Raw genomic sequence first — 18956 nt, 5'->3', positions numbered from 1 at the left:
GACCTTGCATTTTCCAACTTGACAATGCTAGACCACATACTGCATCAATAACAACATCATGGCTGCGTAGAAGGATCCAGGTACTGAAATGGGCAGCCTGCAGTCCAGATCTTTCACCCATAGAAAACATTTGGTGCATCATAAAGAGGAAGATGCGACAAAGAAGACCTAAGACAGTTGAGCAACTGGAAGCCAGTATTAGACAAGAATGGGTCAACATTCCTATACCTAAACTTTAGCAACTTGTCTCCTCAGTCCCCAGACGTATGCAGACCATTATAAAAAGAAGAGGGGATGCCACACGGTGGTAAACATGGCCTTGTCCCTACTTTTTTGATTTGTGTTGATGCCGTGAAATTTAAAATCAACTTATCTTTCACTTAAAGTTATACATTTTCTCAGTTTAAAATTTTGATATATCATCTATGTTGTATTCTGAATAAAATATTGAAATTTGATTGAACTTACATATCATTGCATTCTGTTTTTAATCACAATTTGTACAAATTGCATACTTCACATGAACAACATCTCACAAAGGCGCTCTGAATTTGCCCATTTATCCTGTGCTTAATTTTTTTTTTTCAATGCCATTGCATTAGATGTGCTGTTCCACTGCTTGAGCATGAACAGAGCAGCCTGTGGTTTTGTGTAGGGCTGTATTGTAACTAAATAGTGGGGGAAATAGCGCTATCATTTTATGTAACCCTGTCTTACTGAATGAGTGTTTTCTGTCCTCTGAATAGACCTATGTGCTTGTATGACATAATAATAGCTCATCATGTGCCATTGTTTGTTTTTGTGTTGGAAACTTAGGAAAGATATAGTTATGAGCTTCAGATCATGTTAAGACATGATCATCATTAATCCCGATCAGTGAATAGGGTTCAATCATTTTCCTCCCACGGATGTATAATCACCTAGTTTTAATCTGAGTTCATCATGCATAATCGTTTACATCCTCACGTTTTCATGATGGTTAAGAACAGGGTTAGAGTGGATGTCACGTCCTCTCTTATGACTCTTTACTTGTGTATATATAAACAAGAGGATACTTTTATTATTCTGTTTCTTTATGTGTGCATGTATTTAATTGCAGATTCAGGGTTATAAGGATCTTAAGCATTGATCCTGGCCTTTTATATTGATGTCAGTGTTTCATATAATATCAAGTGTAATCCCATAACTACCTATTAGGGTCAGAGATTCACTTAGATAACAAATTTGTGCACACCGAAAGCTCTGTACATTTCTACAGAATCAAGATGTTTTACCAGATTTCATTTGTGCCTTTTTATATTCTGTTTCAGCAAATCATATGTTTAAAAACATTGTTTTACCTGAGATTACAAACCTTTTGAAATTCTACTGGCTTGTTTGAGCTGGATTTCTTTCTAATTCTGGCCCCTCTTCTTTGTATTTATCTCTTATTCTGTATCGCTCTGCTCAGCTCTACTCTCTCTCTGTCTTCTTTCTTCCATTGTGCTCTATCAATGCTTCCCTTTATGAAGAGGCATCTAATGAGGTCTGTTGGTGCTGAACAGCAGCACTAAACATACTTGTAGACCATCAATGGTTTGCTTTCAGAATCAGAAACTTCTGCTGAACTATCAAGGCCTACATGGCAAACAGAACATTTAAGCATCCATTTGTTTGTGCATTAGCATTTCATTCAGTTGAGTTGTGCTTGATCATACCAAATAATATATATATTTCATTGTACGTCTGTGCCAAGAACACCAGCCTGTCAAATTCTTTAATTGTTTCAGTTTTTATAAATTACTGAAAAGCAATGATTTTTTTGTGTTGAAAATGATAGTCCACAACATGAACAAACAACGAATAATACATTTATTACACTATTTATTAATCTTTATCAAAGTTAGTTAATAAAAACACAGTTGCTCATTGTTTGTTCATGTTAGTTCACAGTGCATTAACTAATGTTAACAAACACAACTTGTGATTTTAATAATGCCTTAGTAAATGCTAAAATTAACATCAACTAAGATTAATAAATGCTGCAGAAGTATTGTTCATTCTTATCTCATGTTCACTATGGTAATTAACCTTATTGTAAAGTGTTCCCCATGTAATATTTTTTTTACTTTGTATTAGTATCACTACTAATATTGATCAAGTTTAAATGTAGTTTTACATTTTTAGATCTTACTTATTTAGTTGCTTTAAATTATTATGAAACAGCACTTTGCTTTGTCAGTCCTTTAGATACACATTAGTGTATCTCCACCAGCCCCCATCACAGCAGGACAACCAGTGTGTTATCAGCTAATCCAGGCCTATGAAGGAAATAGAGCTGAACTTCACACCCATACAGAGTTCAGCCCTCCGTACGGCTGATCTGATAGCGGAGCATAACGCACGTCTTTGTTGTTGGTGCAGACATCTCTTTGTCAGTCTTACTTGAGCGGTGAGAAGGAATGGATGTAGTAGAGGTGCTGACGTAGATGTAGGGGAGGGAGTGTCAAGAGCTGTTAATTCAGCTGTACTTCAACAGTACGAATGACCAAAACACTTCCACTGCCACATAGTGACGACCACAGTCTCCTGAGTTCTGTCTAATGTTATTAGTAATTCTATTCTTTTTTAGCTAGCTACAGGATCTTGGTTTCTGCCAAGGTCACCTGTCTGTTAAGCTCTCTGCTGTTGTCCTTTAGGGTCTTTGTGTTTTGTTTTAGAGTACAGCTTGTGCATTAATATAAGGACTGTGCAAATCGATAAGATCTGATTTATGTGAATATTTTCAATAGTCTTCTCCACTAGATGTCACCCTCTTATTTACTTTGCGCAACTGTCACTCATTCAGTGCTTATCATGGCGGATTGAGGCGGAAAGACTGATGACAAGAACAAAGCAATATTGCAATGCTCAGGTAAAATTCTATAGTACTAAACTATACAAAAAATCTGGGGACGCATTTGACATCACGCATAAAGGTGCCATAATTTCCGCAATGAATGAATGAATGGCGGATGGTGAGACGCACTGTTTTGTTTACACAAGCTTGGCTGACACACAAATTTAATCTCCAGCTGATCTGAGAGCCACTTAATTAGCATTTTATTGTTTAATTTGACAAAACTACCGTCATATCACATACACAGCAGCTGCAAAATAAAATTTCAAAATAAGTTTAGTTTCACATGAAGAAACTGTCAAAATATATAACTATTAAGCAGTCTTTTGAGTGTAACAACAATACTACTACTTACTACTACTACTACTACTACTACTACTAATAATAATAATAATAATAATAATGAAAATAAATATTAATAAATTTTTTATTTTTTCATTTGATTAGGATAAATTATATAATTTTATGCCTTAATCTGATTACCAGAAAAATAAATAAGAGTGTTTTGTATTGCCTGTGATAAGTGGGGCAGGGCCGAACGCCGTGGGAATGGAGCGAGGCCGGTGGTGTGATTTGGAAATGACTGACACCTGCTCCACTCACTCCGGGTCTCAAGTCCCGCGGAGGAGATTGGAAGGATACAAAAGAGGAGTGATGACAGTGAAGGACGAGAGAGGAGCAGGCCTTGACTTTATTTTGCGTTTTGGTTTTGTTTGTGCATGGCAGTTGTCCGTGAGGGGCTGTCACGCTGTTTTGTGTTGATTTCGTTATTAAAGTTTTCATTTTAATGTCCGCCAGTTCCCACCTCCTCCTCCCCGTGATTGTGAAGTTTTTATATTGTTACACTGGTGCCGAAACCCGGGGGGAAGGAGGGACGTGCTGCTGAAGATCCCTCTGCGCTGGGGTGTATCCGCAGTGTCATCTAGCAGGGCTACCAGTTCGGGGATGGACGAACTCTCTGCTGGCTGCCCGCGATGTGGAGGGGCGGCTGCCGTCCGTGAGGGAGCGGAGGTGTCTGCGCCATTTGCCTGGAGGCTGGAGCCTGCTGCCGTCCTTCAGGATGGGGAGGAGCAGGCAACGGGGGAATCCAGCCAGCTGCCCAAAAACCATAGTTGTCATCGCCATCCACCAATCGGCGGAGGAGTGTCGTGCCATCCACTGCCGCCACCAGGTGCCGCGGAAGAGTTCATCCAGCTGTTGGAGGGCCAAGCAGCAGTGTGTCTGGGAACTGGATTTTTGGAACTCCCTTCTCTCATCTCTGGCGCTCCTTATCCTTCCACCTCCTATTCTTTCGCCTCGTCTGTCTTTCCTTACCCCCAGGTTCCCGCAGCTACCGTGAGAGCGCGGGACAGCAAACAGCATCTTTTTAGTGGCAGGAAATTAGAATATCCTTTAATGTTTTATGTCTCTTATGCTCACCCAGGCTGCATTTATTTAGTCAGAAATACACGCTGTGGCACAGTGGTTTACAAGAAAAAAATAAAGATGGCACGTCATGCCGAAAAGGTTGCTGAACCCTGGTTTAGACAGATGTTTATGTCTCTGTCATTCACATATATACTACTTGTCTGCGGTGTTTGGTCATTTACCTATATGCTACTTGTCTAAGACGTTACAGTCTTTTGCTGAGCCAGCATCATTCTCACTGCTGAAGTATTCAAATTTGTGTTATTCTATCCCCTTTCACACTGAGATTCCAGATAATAATTTGTCTTGGCAGTTGTTCCCAGATCGTTAGATCTTGCACTTTCACACTGCCAGTGATTTCCCGGAATCTGTGCATGCGTTCACGCACAACCGGTAAAGGTCCCATAATGACACGTGACATCAGGGTGTGACCATGTAATGTACGAGTCGAAAACGCTAGGCACGTTAACTTTCACTTAAACTGGTGAATGATCTCCGCTTCAGTGCTGAAAGTGAGGAACTACCTGAGCTCTGCTTTATTACAGTTTGCGCACATTTTTTTGTTGCGAATGTTGATCTGCCTTCAAAACACCTGGTAAAAGAGTTGCACATACATAACATGCGTCATCACTAAGACACACCCTTTATGGCATTAGTTCTGTGCTCATTCCAGGATTGAACCCAGCAATGTAACTATGTCTCCAACCTGGGTTCGATCAATCCCGGGACATGTTTGCTTTCACACAGAAGGCAATCCGTTAATTTTCCAGGTCCAATGTGCAGTGTGAAAGGGGCTTTAGAGAGGCTATCTAAAAGTGGAACCATGCTGGCGTCCATGCCGTGCCTTTTTACCAGTATTTGTACAGACCACACACTTGCTTTGGACACCCCAGCAACTTGATGGATTAGAGAAAGTTGCCTTTGACGCACACACTACACTCATGCACACTCAGCTGACTTCAGATTTCCTGCATTGGTAAGCACCTGCTGTCGTGAAAGCGGTATGCGTGTGTTTGATAAGAGGAAATGCTCTTTGCTGGATATCAGCTGTAGTTGTTCTGCCTGCGTCAGGGTTCTGGGTTTTTTTTTTTTTGGCAAGGATTGTCCACATTCCTTTCTCACTGTGTCAAAACAGCCCCCGCTTCGCCCTGAGGGCATTCTTGAGTGTATATTCTAAGTAGTTGGAAAGTTTCCTCTGACCTCTAAGTGTAGGCTTGTGTACCATGTTATTGTGAGGGAAAAGGAAATGCTTGGGTTGTCATAGTTGGACTCTGATACTGATACTGCTTGACTTTCAGTGGCTTTCTTGTCAGTCTACTTGCACAGCAACACTGGGTGATTTGTATGGCTGCATGGTATTGCAGTTCTACCCAATACCAATAAGCTGATAATTATTTTAATTTTATGCAGATAATAACATTCTACACTATTTTGCCTAAATGAATGAAAAATAAAACACACAAAAAAATATATAATTTTGAATGCCATTAAAGTTGATTTGCCACAACATTTCACATTGACATTTCAATTCTAAATTAAATATATATAAATCTGTAAGCTATAACAGTTTATTTCCTCTTTTTTTCTTTTGTTCTTTTATTAACACATCATAGCAGCTGGGTTATTAGGTTATTTGGCTGCTATTACATTAAGAGGGATCTGACACGCATACTCTGTTTAATTCACGCTTTAATATGAAATGATACAGGCTAGAGTGCACCGCCTCATTTGTGCGTTCAGTTAAAGAGCACATTTTTTACAGACACGTGGTCTGAACATTCATCTGACCGCCGTTCACTGTTGTTCTACTGAAGCTCCATCGTCACCGTTTCTGCACTCGTTTGAGGTGGTGTGTGCGTCCACTTCAAAAGACATTGGATTTCTCCTTCGTTAACTCTAACGCTAATTTAGACATCACTAATATATATATTTCACCATATGGGAAATGTGCAGAAATGAACAAACCAGAAATAAAGTAAAAAAAAAATCTGTAACCATTGTCTTCTTTAAAATACTTTGGAGTAATATGTAAATACCATGTACAATTGATATAACGATTTAGTACCAAGCTATCCGTGTACTATCAGATACGGTCATTGTCCAGTGATACTGCCATAGTACTTTTTTGTAAAGGGTTAATTTTCAGAAAATGAAGTTGTTTCTTTTCCTCTGGGTGTTTCTTCAGCAGCTGTTTTTGTTTTGTTTTTCTGAAAAAAAAAAAAAGAGTTTATTAGTGACGCCATTATCAAAATCCACAAGCTGTTTAAAGCGTTGCAGGGCTGGTTAATTTGAAGAGCTTTAGAGCAGCACAGCAACATTTATTGTACTAACAAGTAATGAGATTGTTTTTGTTTGTTTGGTTTTTTTTTTCATTTCACAGAGGATAAGTGTGTTCAGTGCTGTTGATATATGAGAGCTGTTGTCTGAAGGTTTTAAATAATAGCCCGTAGACAGTTCTGCAGCCCAGTGAACCACAGTGATCTCTGTGAGGACAGCGTGTGTGTGGACGGTGCTGTGTGTTCTCCCTCTTATATAAAGAGGAAGGTGATGGGGTCGGGATCAGGGCAGTGCTGATAAGCTCTCTCAAATTTATGCATGTTTAAATATGGATGCGGTTAAATAGTGGTCACACGGGTCAAAGAAAGGATAGTGATGTTTTTGTTACTTTAAACGATGCTTCACTCTTAATTTGAAATTTTAATTATTGTTGGTTGTGTATTCTTGTATAACCTTTCAGCCTTGGTGTCAAACAGTAAACACGTTACATCAGTTACATTATGTTGCTGTGATTTTTGTTTTTGATGTAAGTGATTTAGTTCCTCGTGGCTTGTGCATGTTGTTTTGATAGAGATCATGCCTGCAGTAATCGGTCCCATGAGCTCTCTGAAGATCTTAACAGCTCCCCTGATGTGTTTTTAGTCCACCGTTGTATTATGAATAATTGCACTCCTTTACCTAGCCTATACCATCTATTAGAGATGCTAGTGTTGGTCCAACAACTCACATGGAGCCCAGGAATTCCCAAACTTTTTTTTTTATATCCTGTGAAAGTGCTGTCAAAGAGTAATTAGCTGGTAAAGTGGATTTACTTATTGTAGAGTTAACTAGCTAATATTAGACGTAATTTAATTGCCCAAAGTGAAGATTTAGTTGCATATGTAAGTGCTTTACTCGTTAAACCCAGTGTAGAGGGTTGCTAAAAAAAAAAAAAAACTTGACTGTGCAGTATTGAAAGAGTCAGTCAAAAGTGTAGTGGGAGGCATTTATATTGCGTAGGATGAGAAGACTTCTCATTTCAGCCGTTTCTCAAAATAAATTAAAGCAGGAAAAGTGTCTGGTGATACAGGTGTTGTACACTATCCGTGCTTCTTTTTCTATGCTGGTGTGGTGTGACTTTCTATTTATCCTACAGTATCGTAGGCGTTTTCTCTGTTCGGATTCCACTTAGCCACATCTGATGTCCCTCAGGCCCTTTTTACCGGTGACTCAGGGAGCCACTCTACTACTTGAGAACAGCTGTGGTGCAACATTATTCTTATATTACAGATGGGCTCGAATCTCCCTCAAGCACCGACCTGAGACCAGATTATCTAATAAAAGCCTTTGAACTCAAAATCCTCCCAAAATATGAAGCTAATGTAGAGGGCATAGCCATTACTTAATCTTGGTGGTGGTGTGGTGGAAGGTATGATAATAATAATAATAATAATAATGGCTCAGCACATGGAGAGCCGACATATGTTTATTTCTTGCATCCATGTCTGGTCTTGTTGACTTCATCCCAGCTGTTGTTCTTTGACTCGTGGAAAATCACAGAGAATACTCACAAAGCTGGCACCAATGAGCAAACCAGCGTAGAAGCAAAACTAGATTCCTGTTTGAGTTGACATAATGATCGATAGTGGTTGTTGGAAATGAAACAAAGTTAACTAGAGTTCAGTTTCATGCAAGTAAAATAAGAGACCTGATAGTTTCAGCAAAGCATGGCCGGTAAGACTTTTGTTAGACTTACCAACATTATTTATTTTCACATACAGTCTTTCATAATAGTCTTCAGGAGTATTTCAGTTTGAACACTGATTACCTCAACAGACAGTGTTCACCCTGTGCCCTGCAGTCTCACTGGCCTGGATAAATTCCTCCCATTTGGACAGGCCTAATGAGGACGCTGTTCCTGTGAGGATCTAGGACAAGCTTATTTTACCAGCTACATCAATCTGGAATGATCCTGGTAACACACCACCAAAGAAATCGCAGTGCAGAGGTTTTCATGGAGTCGTATCAGATTTATAGATATTTTCACCCTTTTTTTATAGCAATTTCAATAGTTATGGTTTTTGTATGTTCTCTTGTCTCGATTATCTTAAGTTGTAATATTTCACAATATTACTGTTTTTACTGTATATTTGTTCAAGTATATGCAGCCTTGGTGAGCATAAAATGCTACTTTGAAAAACTGAACAAAATAAAATCTGGCAACAAACCTTTGAACAGTGGTAGATAAAAAAAAAAGCAGTTTGTCTAGGGCTAAAATGTTGCAGGAAATGTAGACTATAAAAAAAGATGCAAAGGTGAACTTGATTCAGAACCTTTCTTGTTTTTCATAGGAAACTCGTATTGATCCAAGTTAGACATTCATGCAGAATGAGTTTTTGCTTTCATAACAGGGCTTTCAGGATGCAAGATGCTAAAAAGAAAAGTCAATCGTAATACAATTGACTGGTAAAATTAAAATGTAATTTGTCATCTGTAACATCCTGTGTTATAGCTTAATTTTGAAACAAGGAAGGTAGTATATATTTTAGATATCTATATTTAGACAATGAAACAGTCTAATAATAGTATAATAATACATGACCACGTGTTTGAACCTCTGATTGAGAATCTTTTTTTTTTTTTTTTTACAAAAATTTATTATTATTACTCCAATGAACTATCAAGGAAAATCTGATTCCTCATGACATGACCCCTTTTAAAATGGGACATACACCAAAAAAGTTTGAACACCGCTGTCTTAGCAAGGGATGTTCAGGCGCTGTTGAACTGATTAGCAAAGTAGTATGAAATGAAGATGACGAAACCAGGGAAATGAGCACATATCCGTTAAACATCTCTGTCTCATTAGTGTGTTCTGACAGATACATGCCTCCTCTCTCCTGCTATTCACTGTTTGTCTGTCCAGGTGTGACGGAGTCTGCTTAGACTTATGTAATAGTTTATTTTGGTGTTGATTTGAGCTTGGAGCAGAAGAGTTAACGAGAAAACAGAGGAAGGAATGAAGCAAAAGAAAGCACAGAGAGATCATAGTTCGAATTACAGGGGGTAATTCTAAATTCCCACCCAAAGGGACAGAAATTTCAGATTTGGAGGGGTCCAAGGTTATAATCGTTAACAAAAATGAACAAAAAAACTGAATCTAGCTGGGTAAAAACATTGTGGTTAACTGAAATAAAAATGAAAATGAGGCATATATAAAAAAAAAAAAAAGATAACTAACTAAAACTGTAATGTTTGTTTGGCAAAACTAACTAAAATAAAATACAGTTTTTACCACTTTCATAAACAGTGGTAATTCCTATTGCTCTACAGATATAACAAAATATGTTTCTATTAAATCATAAAATGATTTATAAGAAATATCTAAAAAGTTTTATGTTGTATGTGCTTTTGTACAGATCTTTTAGCAAGTTAAAAGGATTTATTTTTTTATTTTGAAAGAAATATCTTATGCTAACCAATTATTTGATAATATTTTTCTACTGTTTTTGTGTTGTAATAAATTGTAATTTATTCCTATGATGTCGACAGTGAATTTTCAGCAGCCATTGCTCCAGTCTTCAGTATCACATGATCGTAATTCTGATGTGCTGGTTTGCTCAAGAAATATTTCTTCTTATTGTTATTATAAAAACAGCTAAAAACGGTTGCTGCTATAATGTTGTGAAATATTAAGAACATTTTTGCAGGATTCTTTTATGAATAGAAAGTTCAAATGGACAGCACTGTTGAAAAAATAGAATCCTCTGGTAAGATAAAAAGATATTTTACTGTCTCTTTTGATCAGTTTGATGCATAAAATTATGAATAAAAGTATTAATTTATTTAACAAAAAAAGACTTACTGACCCCAAAGCTTTGAACAGTTTGTATAGTAGAAAGTGGCTAAATCTGTTTTCATCTTTGAGGATGTGTGTGATCAACTGTGTGCTACCCAGTGCCTCATGATACGACTTGCCTTTTTACACCTCCTCTAAGGCATTTAATACCCTTCTCAGCTGATGTGGTTTATCTGTGTAACAGTCCTGGGTGTCACCAGCATAATTACAGTCATTTTCGGTATGGGTGAGAACAAAGGATCAGTACTTTGTTATAGTAGACATATTAGAGTCAAACCCAGCTGCTTAAATACATAAAATAAATCAAGAGGGCAGTACTAAACAAATGACAGGAGGTGAACGTGAAATTAAAGGAAACTGCAAAAATAATGACTGTGTTCAAAATGGTTTCCCAGACACTCCCCCTTTTTCCACTGGTGGAGCAAATAGGTAGTCCCAGTCTTTATTGAAAATTAGTTTATGAAGCTTTACAATTATCATTAACCTTATTTAAGGGTTGCCAAAAATTGCACCATTATCTGACTTGAAGTCAGGTGATGCATTTGTGTTGATATTGTGTTAGCAGGCCTGTTCTTGCTTTTCGCTCATTGGATAGTCCTCAACCCCATGACAAGGGAAGTTAAGTGTCTGGGCAGAGCGTTTGCAGTTTGTTTGTTTTGTGCCAATTAGGGCTACACGATGTGTCATTTAAGCATCGATATCGCGATGTACGAATCCACGATAGTCACATCGTAGGATGTGCGATGTAGGCTGTCATAGTTGATCCGTTATTCATTATCTGTACGGGCCAGCTGCTCCCCGGCCCTTGGCGAATGTGATTCGGCATTAATTGCACAGCTTAACCATCATAGGGTGAAAGTTTTGACAGTGCAGAGAGAAAGAGAGGGCGCGCGTGTGCAAGAAAGAGATAGAGAGAGAGAGCGAGAATGAGCAAGCGAGCCCCGATGTTTAAATCATTTAAAATGAAAATGTAATATATTTCCCAATATCGTGCAGCCCTAGTACCAATCTTCTCTGTGATGGTTGGAATAAAAGAGAGACCAAATTGTTGACTATTGGCGTGAAATATGTTTAAATATGTTTAATGAACTTTACTGGAAAGGAACACTGTGGCATTAATGTCAAAAAAAGGCTGAGAAAGGAACAAATAAATGAGATGTTAGGGATTTACCAATAATCCTTTGCAGTACTCAGACTGGGATTTCTAGATGGTTACCCATAATCCTTTGCACTACTTGTTCAGTCTAAGGTCTTGTTTAGCATACTAATCTTAAGGTAGTATGTGAATGTGTTGTGTTTCTAATATTAGTATTCATATTTGTACTATGGAAATATGTTATTTTGTATTCATCTGAAATTCGTCTGTTATCCATAGTCCATTGCATTGCGCATTTAGACTCAGATGACCCATTTTTTACCCATAATCCTCTGCTCTACTCATTTGATTTGGGGGGGATGGGCAGCCATTTCATTAATTTTGCCTTCTTATTTTCTATTTTCTTTGTGATATTCTGAATTGACAATAACATAATAATGTTGCTTAAAGATTTCTAAAGCTAATTAAATATTTTTGTATATTGCAACAACACATTTAAATGTAATAAAAATGCACACACAGTTTTTGTCTCTGTTAACATTGATGCTTTTTCATCTTTTAGTTGGCTTTGTTGGGAATGGACCTTCTATCTGCCTTAGTGACGAGATTACAGGACCGATTTCGGCCCCAAGTTGGTACAGGTAGGAATATTATTGTCTTAAATGTGTAACAATTTCTCATTTTGTCAGATTTTATTACCTGAAACAATAAGGATCATTGTGTGACAATTTATTTTCATGTTATAGTCTATCTTAAAGCTGCAGTTTGCAGAAACTCCATCATTCCCGGTAAAAAACAACCAATCAGAGCTGCGTTCCGTAACTTTGTTTGTGTTCAAAATGTAGAAAAATGTGTATAATAAGCGAGTACACCATGAATCCATTTTCCAAACCATGTTTTTTTTTAAATTACTTTTTAAGCAGTGGTGCTTAAATGAAGAGACACAACTTCCTGCAGAAAGTTTGCTGACAGAGTGTTATACTTTAAGTGCTAAAACTGTCAGCATACACTAAAACCCTCTGAGAAGCTGCTTCTAAAAATTCATCCGCTTTGAATGCATCACTGCTGCAGTCATCGAACACTGCTTTTGTTACAAATTAACTGAATCATCATGAATTCATCAATGAATTTCATGGCAATCACGGTCAATCTTCAGATTGTCTGCTGTGAGAAATATACCCTTTATTACGTAATCTGAAGGTCTCATCATTTGAAGTTTCCCAGGTGTTTAGAGAAATGTACCCATTATAAACTAATTAGAAGGTCTCACATCCCTAATATCTAATCTTTGTTCTGTCCATCTCCAGTTTTACCGAGCTTGATAGATCGGTTAGGCGATGCCAAAGATCAAGTCAGAGACCATGATCAAACCCTTCTGCTGAAGATCATGGAGCTGGCAGCTACACCTCAGGTAGTTTTTGTCTTAATGTAGCCTAAATATTAATTCCAGGATGTTCAGTTCATTCTAAAGCTAACACTGCTGTCCTGTTGTGTGAACGTCTCTTCATTTTACCTTTGTTTTAAAATATCATGACAGCCTAAACAATATTCATAATGTAAGATCTGAACAACCTGCTCCATTAAGAAGTACCCTTGTGAGACGCCTTTGTGGCATTTTAAATAGGATTTCATTTAGTTAATGAATTGAACTCTTAGCTCCATGAAAAGCTGGTGGGAGGTCTCATAATGAGATTAGCTGCCATTTAATTGTATTAGACTGAAAGTATTACATTTGGATTGTCTTCACAGTACATATGGGACCGAATGTTGGGGGGGTTCAAACACAAAAACAACCGGACCAGAGAGGGAGTGTGTCTCTGTCTCATCTCAACTCTGAACACGTAAGTCTAATTGTCCTTTCAGTCTGGATATTGTAACTTTCATGCAACATAAATATAACCTACATTGACTTCTGTTTCAAATTTCCACTTGTCTATGCTGAATATAGATATTAAGTTATTAAAAATGAAGCAGCACTTTCTTCTAGGATAATCCATTAAAGCTCAACTTGGCTGAACCCTGTCGCTATTGCTTCCATTTTTCAGATACGGTGCCCAAGGCTTAACCCTGAGCAAAATTGTACCACATATATGTAATCTACTCGGAGACCCCACAAGTCAGGTATGTGCATTTGTCTTGATCTAAGACACTCGAGATTAAACTCTGATCTGCATGACATGGCTTTTTTACAGAACAATGGACGAAGGTAGCAACATTACACAAAGCTATAGTGACCTCTGGTGGTGGGTTTGGATGTGGAGTTGGTGGAAATACAGTTTAACAAGTATACATTTGTTTTTATTAAGTGAAGATAGATTTTACAGTATGAATAAATATTGTTAACAGATGCAGTGGAAAGCATTTCAAACAGCGGCTTAAACGTTAAAAAAGCAGTGCAATTGCTTTGTATTTAAGGTGTTTGCATTTGTTTGTCCTCCTAAAACATTTCTTATCATTGATAATATATTATATAAGCTTATAAATGATCAATTTTAAATGATCAAGTTTCTAATTGAGTGGATTATCCATTTATCTGCCCAGGTTCGGGATGCGGCCATGAACTGCCTTGTGGAAATATACAGACATGTTGGAGAGAAGGTTAGGATTGACCTCAGTAAAAAAGGACTGCCGCAATCGAGGTAAGCTCTTCCCATTTTTATTAACTCTCTGTCAATTCGCAGACAGTGCATCAGCATTACTCTTTTCTAATTTATATGGATTTCTGTTTAATTTTGAACTCGTGTTATTTTGATTGTTTTCCCCCCTCTAGATATACACTGCATCTGTTCATTTACTTCTATCAGGCGTTGATAAATTTAGACAGATATTTTACCCCACTAGTAAGTGTTTCTAAAACAGAGTGAAAACATTCATGAACCAGTCTCTATTAGTGCTGTAATGATTCTTAGTGGATATTCATACAGGTCATTAGGTCTTAATTTCCCTGTAGACCCAGAATCAGAAAATGCCTTCTAACTTGAGACTAATGTACTTTTAGCGGCTAAAAGCCTTTAGCCTATGTTATTCAGCTGAAACCTACCGAATTTGTGATTTAGCATTTAGATAAGTATGGCATTCATAGTGCACCTCTCAGATGTTTTGCTCGATGGGCTTGAGCCTGCAAAGGGAAGCGTCCAGCCATGATACTGCACAGCAAGAGTTGACTGAAGTTCATGGAGAGGAGGAAGGCATGTCAGCATTTGCTTGTGGTCTGAATGTGGTTGTAACATCTGTTAGATGTCCCTCCCACTTAAATCTGTGCATGTCTCCAGGGGACCATGCAGGCATCTGTTTCTCTGATCTTGTCAGTGGTTATAGTTTTAAGACTTTTGAGGGCAGGCTCAATTGGAACATGCCTGGGGAAAACAGTTTGCGGTGACTTCGGACACAACGTCACACAAACAAAGTATGTGTACTGCAGCTCCAGGATATTTGAGTTAATTCACTAGATCTTATCAATACAATCATTTGGCTCATCCAAAAATATTTTAAGCTAATGCTAATTCATTTCCATGCTGCCTTCTCAGTTGGCTTCATGCGCATCTGTGCCCAAATTCTTTGGGACTGGATCAAATGCTGTTACTAAAAATGATAGCCACACAACTAAAATGGCCCTTGGAGGGATCTATGAAAGGATCAAACTCTCATTGCTTTCTCACTAAATCCCACATTTAGCATAAATTAAGCCCAAGTTTTAATTTTCCAAATGTTCAGTATCCATTTTGAGTCTAAAGCACACTGACAGCCTGACAGTTTTTCAGTGCTGCTGTTTTTTAAAGACTGCCATGCATATATCTGCAAAATTCAAATCTTCTCAGCTTAATTTAGAGGCACGCAGTCAGTCTGCATGGGAGAAGTGAATAGAGGAAGAAATCTCTTTTTGAACACCATAGTGCATAAGGGTTTAGCGAGCAGCATTTCCCTTCTTTCAAACTGCAGTAAAAGGCGTCCCGTCTCATTTGCAATTCAAAATTCTGTTGTGGGACACTTTGTAAAGCAGAAATGATGGACTTGTGGGATTAAACGTTTGCATTTGTCAGTGGTTATCATCAGGGATGTCCTTATTTCAAATGAAATCCTACCAGCATGATTGTTGGAAACAGCATCCTCTTAAACATTAATATTACAAGGCTTTACTTACTTGTCCTAGTTAGAATTTAATGACTTTGGCTGTAAGAGAACTATTCACAGTGTTGCTTTTTTTAATCAGTATCACAAAATGCATGTTTTGAGCCTTCAATTAATCACTCAGCCCTATTTATAACCTAAAATGATTCTTTGCCACACTGTAAGGCAGAAAAATGTGGCAGCCCGTCCAGATTCAGCATGGTAGAATCCCCTCACAGGAAGCTAAGAACCTGATGATGAATCGGCTTTAATGCGCAGGGCTCTGGGGATCTGCCTCTGACTCGTACAGACAATCTTCTGAGAGGGATGTAAAGGATGAAGGATTCTCAGAGGGTTTTACAGGATGAAAACATCCACAGCTTTGTGAATCCGCAGTGGGAGGAGTTTTAGAGAGCGGTGCTATGTGGTTCAGTTTCACAGGGTTTGCTGTCATTTGAGAATGCTTAAATGTTTCCAAAATTATTGCTTCATTAGTGTACTGTAACTAAAATCATTACTTTTTTTTCTTTGATCCACTTACAATGTTTCTTTCATTGAATAATAGTATTGAACTCAACTATTTCTTTGACCTTTAAACAAGATGTTTTTTTGTACTGTACCTTTAAGACCTGAAAATGACCTCTGTTATGATTGGCTAACCTCTACTTCTAACCTAACTTCTAGACTTGCAGGTTTGCTTTGGAGTCTTATAAAGTTGGTGCAAAGCTTGCATTACACTGACAGGATCACAAAACCATCCATGCTGAAATGTGACACATCAACTGTTACATCACAACCAGTCTCGCTCAGCCAGACTTATGGCTAACGGCAAAAAGTCTGGTCCTCATTGTAGCTTGTTCTGGCCTTGAACCGCACATTTAGACCACCTTACTGACATGTTAAGCAACCGAGTACTTTACTGTCTGTTGTGTCCATAGTTTATGAGTTAGGTCATCATGTAATTATGTCCAAAGCTAATAGTCTAAGCATTTGTCAAATAGTAGTGTAGTCAGGTGGTATCTCTGGACAAAGGGAGTAACCGAATGAAAGGTATTTCCATTTCATAGCATTTACCCTGCTAGGTGAGAGCATTTTTGTCAGATTTGCAACACCTGTTTCTAAGGATTGTTTTCTGTGCACCGAGTCACAATTCCAGGAGTTGCATTTTTTTTAAAGGTCTAGTTGTTGTTTTTTCTGTAACTGAGCAAACTTTTTAATTTTGTTATATTTTTGTTTTTTACAGGTTGAATGTAATTTTCAGCAGATTTGATGAAGTCCAAAGATCCGGGAACATGATCCTCTCCTCAGGTTCAGGTAGGATTTATATATTTGGAAATTCCAAGAATTCAAATGTCTAAACAAACTTTTAAACATCATAGTTTGGGTGTTTACCCTGGCTGTGTTCCTACATCATCCTAACCTCATAAGTGACCCAGTATACATTGACACCATGTTGTGGATTTTTTTAAACTAGATTGAACTGCTATTTTAATCTATACTTTTTGAACAGATTGATGAATTATTTAAACATTTATCTTGCATCATCCACCATCTTGGATGGATTTTATTTAATAAGCTAATCACAGTGCGTTATGGGATTGCCTTTTCTGTGAAGGATACATGTGATGCTAAGATATCTAAATACATTTCATGTCAGAAGCATGTCTCTTTGAATTTCATGATTATTTATTTTATTTTATTTTTATCGGATGAACCCTTTAGTTTTCTGAAACACAACATTTGCAGATCTATTAGTAATAGAGACTATGAAACATGTTTGTTTGAAATACAGAATTAGGGAGGTTTGAGTGCCCCCCACCCCCCTCCACCACCTCCTCCTCCTGTTCTCCCCTGCGGCCCTGTGCACATTATGTTGCAGGATTTGGACTCGTTTTGCATTTTGGTGGGTGGTTGAAAGCAGCATCTGTGGCATAAGGATTTTTTTGTCATTCCATGGAAAATGAAATGTCTGTTTATTTGGGTGATCGCCTCTTCGACTCTCAGTTTTCTTTGTAAATCTTGTTGAACTGTCAGTGAAATCAGGCAGAGGTAATGTATTGAGATAAAACATCAATCTATCAACATTTTTAAGGTGAGCGTCAGCTTTAGAATTGCACCTGCATGAGAGGAAAATAGAGCGAGAGTGGGAGAGAGTGAACGACACTTTTCATGTTATATGCTGCAGTGCTTTCACTTTGTGTTTGTCTGAGTTAGATTCAAAGGGACTTACTTTGTCTTCTTTTTCTGAATTTTGATGTGGTTAATGGAATAATGTCATGCTGATTTTGAAATTGAAAAGCTTTTAATGTGATCCTTGGTTCACACTGCTTCATATAAAGTAATTTGTCATGAATCTTGTTGCCATATCAGAACTGTGAGAGTTTTACAAATGATAACCAATGGTCCGAGTGTGCTTTTGACAGACACTTAATTAAGAGAAAATGTGATGAAAAGCCTTAATCAGAGATTTCCAAGTTATGTTGGTTACTGTCTGAATACCAGAAGGTGTTTTGGAGGTATTTTAGTGGATCTTTTTCCTTTTTCCCACCTCATACTGGAGCTCTGGAGTTGTGATTTTATATATAGTACTTCTATATATTTTGTTGGCGATTAAGTCTAGAGTTAGAGTTGGTAAATTATATATAAATGCCTCTGTCATCTCCTTGTAGATGCAGCACTTGCAGCACAGCTCCTTTTTTAAAAAAAGTGCTGTCTCTGCACAAATATTAATAGCATTATATAATAGGAAATGTCTTTCATTTGCACTGGTGATATTTTGTGTAAATCTGTTGTGTGAGGGCCACAGTATCCGGAGTCAAACTCTGTGAACATAAACTCAGATAAGTTTAAGGGACAGCAAAGTTAATGACAAACAAATGGCCCCGGATCAACTGTTTGTACATCACATCCAGACTCTACAGGGGAAATGCTTTCTACGTCCTTTATTTAAAAGAGTTGGGTGGCTTTTGTCTTTGGTGAAGTCACAAGACCACAGCAGCAGGAAGGGAAAGGGAGGGAGAGGCGGAGACCCGAGAGAGAGACTGTAAAAAAAAAAAGCTAGAGCTTCGTTGTGTTTGCAGTCTCTGTGTGAATTGAAGAGACGCTTGCGCTAAGACAACCGGAGAAGGTAAGGACTAGAATGGAATGGCGGCATTAATGTCAGGGACAAATAAAAGCAGTGCTGGACACCAGCAGCCTGAAACCTCCAGCTGCTGTTCTGCCAAAGGAACAGCACTTTTTTTTTTTTTTTTTTACTGTTTTGTGTTTACAAATGATAACGCTTCTGAGATTTAAATATTCGTGGTTTTGCTTCACCCGTTTTTACAGTCTCTGTAGCTGGATTTCAAAGCATT

At 37.9% G+C, this 18956-nt stretch overlaps 1 protein-coding gene and 1 non-coding gene across 19 annotated transcripts in view; one reads left to right on the top strand and one right to left on the bottom strand.

Moving 5' to 3' along the window:
- Positions 1 to 18956, top strand: part of LOC113108398 (CLIP-associating protein 1-A-like) — a 66900-nt gene that overhangs the window by 9592 nt on the left and 38352 nt on the right. For 17 of the 18 annotated variants that reach the window (XM_026271505.1, XM_026271501.1, XM_026271504.1 and 14 more), the window contains 6 exons: positions 12059 to 12137; positions 12804 to 12907; positions 13246 to 13337; positions 13542 to 13617; positions 14038 to 14135; positions 16847 to 16917. In XM_026271505.1, the coding sequence (XP_026127290.1) occupies positions 12059 to 12137; positions 12804 to 12907; positions 13246 to 13337; positions 13542 to 13617; positions 14038 to 14135; positions 16847 to 16917 (520 nt within the window). Of the gene's footprint in view, positions 1 to 12058; positions 12138 to 12803; positions 12908 to 13245; positions 13338 to 13541; positions 13618 to 14037; positions 14136 to 16846; positions 16918 to 18632; positions 18731 to 18956 lie in introns of those variants that run through there. The other variant, XM_026271516.1, reaches the window with a different exon arrangement.
- On the bottom strand, positions 10896 to 11020 carry LOC113109406 (U4atac minor spliceosomal RNA). The gene has a single exon (XR_003292971.1). It is a non-coding gene; the product is annotated as a U4atac minor spliceosomal RNA (small nuclear RNA).

The sequence above is a fragment of the Carassius auratus genome, chromosome 9, assembly GCF_003368295.1.
Source record: "Carassius auratus strain Wakin chromosome 9, ASM336829v1, whole genome shotgun sequence".
Taxonomy (NCBI): domain Eukaryota; kingdom Metazoa; phylum Chordata; class Actinopteri; order Cypriniformes; family Cyprinidae; genus Carassius; species Carassius auratus.
Note: the sequence above shows the minus strand (reverse complement) of the source record. Positions and strands in the feature narration are given on the sequence as shown.